Source organism: Entamoeba invadens (assembly GCF_000330505.1).
Source record: "Entamoeba invadens IP1 unplaced genomic scaffold scaff_1105074725249, whole genome shotgun sequence".
In the NCBI taxonomy this organism is placed as follows: Eukaryota; Evosea; order Mastigamoebida; family Endamoebidae; genus Entamoeba; species Entamoeba invadens.
Window position 1 is genome coordinate 66,018 of NW_004440331.1, and position 8,965 is coordinate 74,982.

General features: G+C 36.6%; 4 protein-coding genes across 4 annotated transcripts; 3 read left to right on the plus strand and 1 right to left on the minus strand.

The window, feature by feature from the left end:
• Window positions 1-11: 11 nt before the first annotated feature.
• Window positions 12-869, minus strand: EIN_525560 (Sec23 protein, putative; the record flags this gene model as incomplete). The annotated part of the gene is made up of 1 exon (XM_004256304.1): window positions 12-869. A coding segment is annotated over one exon (858 nt), but the record flags the coding sequence as incomplete, so codon positions are not given.
• Window positions 870-1,376: 507 nt separating this feature from the next.
• Window positions 1,377-4,182, plus strand: EIN_525570 (transportin-3, putative; the record flags this gene model as incomplete). The annotated part of the gene is made up of 2 exons (XM_004256305.1): window positions 1,377-1,527; window positions 1,604-4,182. 2 exons carry the CDS (start codon window positions 1,377-1,379, stop codon window positions 4,180-4,182), a joined length of 2,730 nt encoding a protein of 909 aa, XP_004256353.1.
• A 695-nt stretch (window positions 4,183-4,877) lies between these two features.
• Window positions 4,878-6,950, plus strand: EIN_525580 (myotubularin, putative; the record flags this gene model as incomplete). The annotated part of the gene is made up of 1 exon (XM_004256306.1): window positions 4,878-6,950. The coding sequence occupies one exon, from the start codon at window positions 4,878-4,880 to the stop codon at window positions 6,948-6,950; it is 2,073 nt and encodes a 690-aa protein (XP_004256354.1).
• Window positions 6,951-8,115: 1,165 nt separating this feature from the next.
• On the plus strand, window positions 8,116-8,965 carry EIN_525590 (type A flavoprotein fprA, putative; the record flags this gene model as incomplete). The annotated part of the gene is made up of 1 exon (XM_004256307.1): window positions 8,116-8,965. A coding segment is annotated over one exon (850 nt), but the record flags the coding sequence as incomplete, so codon positions are not given.

Below are 8,965 nucleotides of genomic sequence, written 5' to 3' on the forward strand. Positions count from 1 at the left end.
CCTGAAACAACCAACCCGGGACCAAAGGTACATGGCCCGCTCACAAAACTATGAATAGAACCCGGAATGTTCCTTGCTTCTAAAAGTGCAGCAGCCGCAGAAAGAGCAGCGCCATTACATCGAAGGGGACGTCGACCATCCGGCACACTCCACTCGTCATGCGACAGATCCTCGAGAAGGTTCATTAATGCAAACTCGCACTCGGACAATGGCGCAAGTAATTGGTTGATCACACGTGTCGTCAGTATCGTTGTTAACGACTCGGCGGTGTAAGCCTTTTGTCCAGATAACATATAAGCTCTTGGACATTGCGTCGATGACATGTCATAGACTGAAATGTGTTTGCCGTAGACGATCAACCCGACATGGATTGACTGTGGGATAGTCGCCAATGACAACGAAATCGTCGATTTAAGTGCGTCCAACTCTTGTTGAGGAGCAGTTGTGTCGATTAAGAAGAGTAAAGAAGTTGGTTGTTGTGTTTGTGGCAATGTGACGTATTCCACGGTGGTCGACTGGTAACATCTGGGGTCATTTGGTAATTGATTGCGTGAGTTACACAACGGGCAAATCCAATTTTGGGATTGGTAATCGACTTGACACCATGGGTTAATGATACACCCACACGAACAAGTGATTGGTTGGTTTGTGTATTGTATCTGATTGTTCGTAGTGATTTGGCCTTTAAGTGGTTGGTAGATTAACCCAATTGGAATATCTAGAAACTTCTCAGAATCGCCTTTAGTCGAAGGCCAAACGTTCCACGTTAATCGGACACCATCGATATCTTCTATCTGGTCTGCGTCCATCCCGTGGTTTTCTGGTTTGTCGGTGATTTGTTGTGTAGTGTTTTGGTAATTCTGAGTCATGGACTGTTCTTTCTTTTTTAAGTTCTTAGTCACTTTATAGATTCGTATAATATAATAATTTATTAGATGGATGATATTTTTTCTATAGTAAATGTTACAATAATTATATTATATAAATATTATATTAAATTATAATAATATAATAAAGAAAGTCAAATGTAATTGTTAATGCCAGACTAAAATGACATAATAACTCAGGGTTGGTGGGAGTAGTTTAATAATCTAGTTATAATATTATATATTAAATTACAATAATTTGATATATATTTAGAAAACACGTCACTATTACAAAAAAAACTTATAAGAAAAACCAAAATTAAACCATATTTAATTATAAATAAACCATATACTATTTGTGTATAGAGTTCACTTGTTTCCAATGAAGAAATGGGAATTGGCTGTGTTATTTTAATTGTACAAAGAAACAGAAGTGCAGAATTCAAAAAGAGGGTTTTATGAATAAAAGAAACCAATGAATCAATCCAACTCAAAAAACCTAGACAAATTATGGAGCAAGTGAAGCACGCAATAGCTACATTGTACTCAAATCAATCTGCTCCTGACGATCAAAAAGCAGCCGATCTTTATCTCCAAGACTTTATGAAAAAGAAGGATGCATGGGGAGTTATTCCCGTCTTACTTGCATGTCCATCAACAGGTTTGTGTTCTACTTTATTAGTTGTATTGAGCAGTTCAATAATTTTAAAAGAATAAAATGACGAGTTAACACTCAGATCCCCTCTTTTTTCAACACATCTATTATGGTGCAATAATGTTAAAGAAGAAGATGTGTTACAACTTCAAAGAAGTCTCTGATATCAAGGAGATGTTTACTTTCATCACTCAAATGTTAGTCACATATAAATCAATTCAAATGGTCACCGTTCATTTATCACAAGCCCTCACAGCGCTCTGTGTCCAAAGTGATCAGTGGAGCAATTTCCTTCCACTGATCATCGAGCGGTTCCCAGTTACCATTCCCGAGAACGTTCCTATTCTTTTAATGATCTTTTCATCTGTCGCAGAGGGATTAGACCGCCTTAGTTTCACTAATAAAGACATTCTCTATTCTCTTCGACAAAGCTTAGCGTCGACCTCTTCCCAAATCATTCAATTCATTTGTGACAGTTTCAAGTATGATGCCAAGAAGAGTTACGAATGCTTATCTTCGTGGATGAAGTATGTCAAAATACCATTTCCCGTGTTATTGCAACACAATGTCATTCAAATCATCTTTTTAGGGTTAAAGGACAAAACACTCTTTCAATATGTGACCGACGCTTTTGTGTATTACTGCCGCATTTTAAAGAAGATACCAGTCGAGTGTCCACTCGAAGATGTGGAAACACGAGAGAAAGTGGCTGTAGGTATCCTTAGTGAGTTGTGTACCTCAATTCCTATGTTAATAACACAATATGGTCAAAGTGCTTTAGAAGAGCTTTCGGAGTTCTTTTTGGTGTATCTTCCAGTGTTAACAGAGTACTTAGAAGTGATGCCATTTGATGGCGTCACGAAGTACTTTGTCATCATCTCGCAATTGACATCAATCAAATCGGAGGATATCATGGCGTATATCTTTGAGAGTACAGACTACTTCTTTACACATTTAGCACAAGTAGATGACAAGATGAAGGATCAAGTCACTGCAGTGATCAAAATACCATTCTTACAGATCTTTAAGAACGTTATAACAATTCAAGCCATTATACCAGACGGATTGGATGTCGAAGAACAAGAGGACTTTGCTTATTATCGTCTTAAAACACTTACAGAGTTCTTGAGAGAGATCTCTAGTGTGATAGACATGAAGGACATCTTACTTACCATTGAGATGTGTTTGGCTGGGAGTAATAGTGACTGGCATAAAGTTGAAGGAGCCATCTTTGGGCTTCGAGCGATGGTCAGACTGATAGAGGTGAGCGAGAAGGAGTCAGAAATCGATCAAATAGTTAATCGTCTTATTGGTGTAGTTATCAATATCCACAGCGATAAACTTGAATTGATGCATACAACGATATTCACTGCAGGAAGGTTCTGCGAGTGGATCCACTTGAAGTGTCCGGGGTATGCTCTTAAGGCCATGGATTATATCATGAAGTATGCTGGAGTACCAGAATTGGCGGAGGGGGTGTTTGTGTCCTTTGACAATTTGTGTGACACATGTGCGGATGTCTACCAACAGTGTTTTGAACAACTCACACAAGTGTTTATTACCGTGTATAAAGACGTGGTACCAAATTGGAATGTGAATGGAGATACATACAAACCACTCATCAGCGGGTATGCATCACTCTTGAATAAAAGGAGTCGAGCGGATCAAGACAAGATGCTCTATTATTGTATCAACCCAATTGTTGAGGAACTCAAGAAGTTTACATCAGAAGTACTTGTATGTACTTGTTTGAGTATTATTATGACTTGGCTGAGATACACAAATAAATTGGATATGGGAAGTGGAATTATTGAACTTAGTAACAGAATGAATATGATAGGAGTCATCGAGAGTATTGTGAATAAAGGGATTGACATGAAGAATGAGAAAATAGTTGAGAGTGGAGTGAGTGTAGTTGAGTATTTCTTATATGCAGTTGGGAGTGGTATTTACACTGTTGCGAATGGGATGGTTGAGATGTCTAATAGATGGTGGGAGAGAACACATCATAGTTCTGTTGTTCAATTGTACATTGCGATTATTAAGAGTCTCTTTGTGGACTCTGAACGTGGGAAAACTATGCAACAGACTGGAGAAATAAGAGAATATATATTTAAAGTATCTGTACCTATGCTCGATATGATATTCCAGTATCTGATTGCACAAGACGAACCAGTGTTTGATACAATAATTAACGCATTTGCACTTATCATATACCTTTACTCCGCACTTCCAATGGACTTTGAAAAGACAGTGTTGCACAAACGGGTAGTCCCGTGGGCTTTACACTTCTTAAAATGTCCACAGAAAGATGTTTATGTGAGTGTGATAGACACTTTAATGATGTACTTTGTGACTTGTAAAACTCCATCATCGTCGATTTGTTTATTGCAATGTGGAGAAGACCTCTTGTTTTCTATATTCAGACTTGTTAATGCTTTTCCAACTCGTGAGAGAGTCAACGTCACTATCGATTTCTTGTGGTCTTTGTACACCACTGAGCCGGAAACAGTCACTCAGAAAACACTGAATGTCATTCAAAAGAATTACTCGTTTTTGCCAAATGGAATACTCATTGAGCTTTCAAAGACTAATTTGAACAAGGAGAACTATAAGAATAACGTTGAAGACTTCTTCTATGTATGCAAAGAGTCGTGTTAATTTAATTCCACTGGATTATGTATAGTTGTTTTATAATTCATTACTATAATTGTATAGTTTATTTTTTTCAAGTACCTTTTCGAATCAGAATTGTACTATAAATTCAAATGGTTTCTTGTAATTAATTAAATGTAATTTTTATACTATAGAAAAGCTATAAATTATGAAACCATATTATCATTTTTGAATAATTTTTCACAAAATATTTGAATAACAACTAATAAGTAAATTATTAGTATTTATTAACATCTCCAAAGTATTCTTTATTTATAAAAAGAATAATAAAAAAACATTAAAAATATGAACGTAAAAACGCCTAACTAATTAGTTTTTCAAAAAATATTCAAAGGAGTTGAAACAAAAGAAGGAGTGTTAAAAAACACTTTTGAAGAAGAAAGAACTCGAAATAATCCAATAACTTGAAAAAAGAGCAAATTAATGAAACCCATTCCAACAAGTTTGTTGTTATGCGACACACAAAATTTGCCAGAGACCAAGCGTTAAACACTTAAGTGAGCTTTCGACTACAGGGCGTTATGTTTAACATCAAATTTGTTTCAATGTCGCAGTCGTACAAAACACTTCCACTTGTTACTTTGATGTATTCCAGTGTCGATGCATTAATTTCAAATATATATAGTAACATTAATAAAACATCGAGAGAGAGTGTGTACCTTTCTTCATTTCACTCGGACATGTTTTTAAAGCTAATGGTTCGTATAGAAATCTGTACTAAAGAGGTTTACTTATCTATTCCTTCTGGTCTCAAAAACGCAAGCAATGCGCCTAAAGTCCCCCAACGAAAATTTGCAAAGCAAGTCCTGCCAGATTTCAATGATAGAGGGTACTGGGAAGTGCGACTCAAAGACTTGGCACATGAAGCTCTTCAAAAATTACAAGGGTTTTACTTCGACCAGTCTGCTCTAGGAAATTACTTCTCATTTGACTATACCGACTACTCAACTAATTTCTACGCACTCAAATCAGTGTTTCTCGGCGTAGACATCAATTTATTAACTAAACCACTGTTCGACGACTACGCACAATCACCCGAAGAAACATTCTCAAACGACTGCTCGTCGAGTGAACAGTCTATTACCCCTCCCCTCTCAGGTCAAAGGTGTAAGACTTTACCACCAAATGCCTTTGTTGGGATTTCACAGAACCTGATGAGACCAACTTCACCACGAAACACTCCACGTTTCACGACAAATCAGTCTGTAGTGATACCAAAGGATAACCCTAAAGAGCAAATCATAGTTAGTGTGAAGAATGTGAGGATCTTATTTAGAAACGATGTGTGGGTGGAGCGACAGAATGAAGAACATGACGGGAGGATAGTGGTGACCTCAGCTAAGTTCTGTTTTATCGACTCGAATGATGGGCAATTCAACATTTTTGTTCCACTGACAAAGATCGCCGATCTGAAGAAAGTCAACACAAAGAAGACTGAACATGTCAGAGTGCTTGAATTCTCCACTAAAGAAAATGTCTTTGTCAAATTTTCATTTCTAAAGAACAGACAAGGGAGGAAAAGTGTGTGCACTGCTATCAATGCAACAACCTTCTCGCCACCAATAACTATGAACGTATTTAAATTGTTGGACCTCGAGGTGAAGAGAATTACTTATTACGACGTCTTAGACGAATTCATTCGACTTGGGTTGAATAAGACGGATCAGTGGAGAGTGACCCTCATCAACGACGACTACAAATTTTGCCCGACATACCCTCGCGAGTTGATTGTACCTAAAGAGATCAGCGATGAAGTGTTACTGAAAAGTGGGGAGTATCGATCCCGACATCGCATACCGGTACTTACATGGGTCCATGAGAATGGGGCTTGTGTAGTTCGTTGTTCCCAGCCGATGCCTGGGATAGTCGGGAAGAAGAGTGAAGAAGATATTTCAGTCTTAGAAATGATTGGGAGATGTGGTCAAGTGACAACAAGTAAGTTGCATATATTAGATTCACGGCCGAAAGCGAATGCGGTAGCAAATATAGCGATGGGTGGTGGATATGAAGCGGATGAAGATTATCCGTTTAGTGTGATGGAGTTTGAGAATATTGATAACATTCATGTAGTGAGAGAAGGATGGCAGAAGTTATGTGTGATGTGTATGGGGTTACATCCACAAGACCATACGACTACTGTCACGACATCAATTGAAGTCCAAAATTGGTGGAAAGTGCTGACAACCATATTTGCTTCATCTATTAAGATGTGTCGATATCTTGAGAGTGGGGAGAGTGTATTAGTTCATTGTACTGATGGATGGGATCGAACAAGTCAATGTTGTTCTTTATGTGAAATGATGTTAGACCCGTACTTTAGAACTTTAGACGGGTTCGTCGTCTTAGTCGAAAAAGACTGGAAAAGTTTTGGACATCGCTTTATGACTAGAAGTGGTGTGGGGGCTCATTGCCCACACGGACAATATTCCCCAGTCTTCCACCAGTTCATCGAATGCGTGTTTATATTACTCACTAACTACCCTACCATGTTCCAGTTCAACGAGGAATTTTTACTCGAAATCGATGACGCAGTGTTCTGTGCTAATTATGGAACGTTTTTGTTTGATTGTAGTATGGAAAGGGATCTCAACCGAGTCGATGAAAGAACTCTTTCTTTATGGTCGAATGTCTATGAAAACAGAGAAAGGTTTTCTAATCCACAATACATCAAATCCTCTGATAAAATGCATACATATGGTCTCCCTAAATTTGTGCTTTGGGAAAAGTATTACTTCGCAAACAGAAAATACTAATTACATGATACTTCGAGCATCATGTAGTGGAATCAAATAGAAAGATGTATAGTTTATTTTACTATTAATTAATGATTCTGTTTTATATACCTACTGGTATTACTAATAGTATAAATACCTATTTTTTTTAGTTTTAGTGTAGAGTTAAATTTATAGTAATAATTGTTTATAATTCTACATTCTATATTTATTATTTGAAATAAGTAAAAATTAAAAATAAACTAAATAAAAGTGAGACATTTAAATAAATAGACATTTAAGATCTTCTTATTAATTATTAAAAAAGATTGAAAAAAGGCAATTTTGGGAGATTCTCTCCAAATGTACATTTTTCTAAACCGCATTTTTTTATTAGTAACTTAATAATACATTTAATAATAAGTATTGTAAATAAAAGAAAGTGTTGAAAAAAAGGAATCAAAGGTAAATGAAATCAAAAGATAAGAAAAAAAAAGATTGAAAAATAATCATACACGAAAGCTTCTTTAAATCGGGAAACTTTCCAAACCGAAATACGAAATTTTTTAATTCGATATCAAAATTTATTATAATTATTATGGTAAAACATCGGGTTGTTCCTCAATTTCAATTTCTACGTAATCACTCTTTGTCATGAGTTGAATGACAACAAATCAAATCAACTTTTTTAATGATATTGTTTTCATTGAGTTAGTGTATAAATTATAAATTGATTATATTAACTATTCTTTTACTAATAATTTCTGAATATTATAATAGTAAACTAAATTTTAATAAAAAATAATAAATATTTGTTTTGTACCCCGAAACTATAAACCTCTCAACACCTAAAATATGGAGTATTAATCAGAAGCTTTTCGATAGAATTTTTTACTAAAGTGAGTATTATTGAATTCAACTGGAACTCGAAAAAAGTGAAAAAGCCAAAAGTGATGTTAAAGAAATTGAATTTCAAGAACAAAACTTTTTTATCTTGTGCGCAGAAAATGCATTTTTTTTCCACATAAAGGAGATATATTATATTATACTATTCAAATGGTATAAATGGTTCAATGTGTATTTATAAGTAACACTACGTGTGAACGTACAATAATTATTGAACCAAAAAACACCCAGAAATATTGTCTTTTGACAAGTCTGGCTTATTGCAATAAAAAGAGAACTTTCACACTTTGAAATCAAAAAGATGCCATTCCTCCCACTTGAAGTAGTTCCAAAGTTGCACTGGGTTGGTGTTATGGATTATGACCTCAGAGTCTTTGATATCATCATGACAACACCATTTGGCACATCATACAACTCATTCCTCTTGCAGACTGCAAAAGGTAACGTCCTCTTCGAGACCTGCAAAGAGAACTTTGCTGCGGAGTGCCTTGAGCGAATAGAGCATGTCATTGGCAAAGAAGGGAAGATCGACTATATTGTCCTCAACCACACCGAACCAGATCACTCGGGGTCACTTGTCCACATTCTTGCAAAGTATCCTGAAGCCACTGTCATTGCAACACCAGCTGCTTTGAATAATGTGAAGTACATTGGACACATCAAGGAAGACACAAAGACGCTCTCTGCACCAAAGATAAAGACACTCGACTTGGGAGACATCCACCTTAAGTTCATCATCCAGCCATTCTTGCACTGGCCAGACACAATGATGACTGTCATCGAAGAGCTCAAAGTGTTGGTCACATGCGATGTCTTTGGTGGGCATTGTGCTGATGACCGTGTCTTCAACGACAAGATGATGGACAGAATTGCTGATATGGATGAGGCGTACAAGCATTACTTCGACTGCATCTTTGGTCCATTCAAGCCATACGTCTTGAAAGGAATCAACTTGATAGAGACACAGATGGGATTCCCAGTCGAGGAACTCAAGGCAGTCTGCTGCAGCCATGGCCCAGTTCTGAGAACAAACATCAAAGAGAACATCGAGAGATACAGACAATGGGCACAACCCCAAGTCCTCAAGAACAAAGTTGTGATTGCTTATGGCAGTGCTTATGGATACACAAAACACATGGCAGAAAAGATAG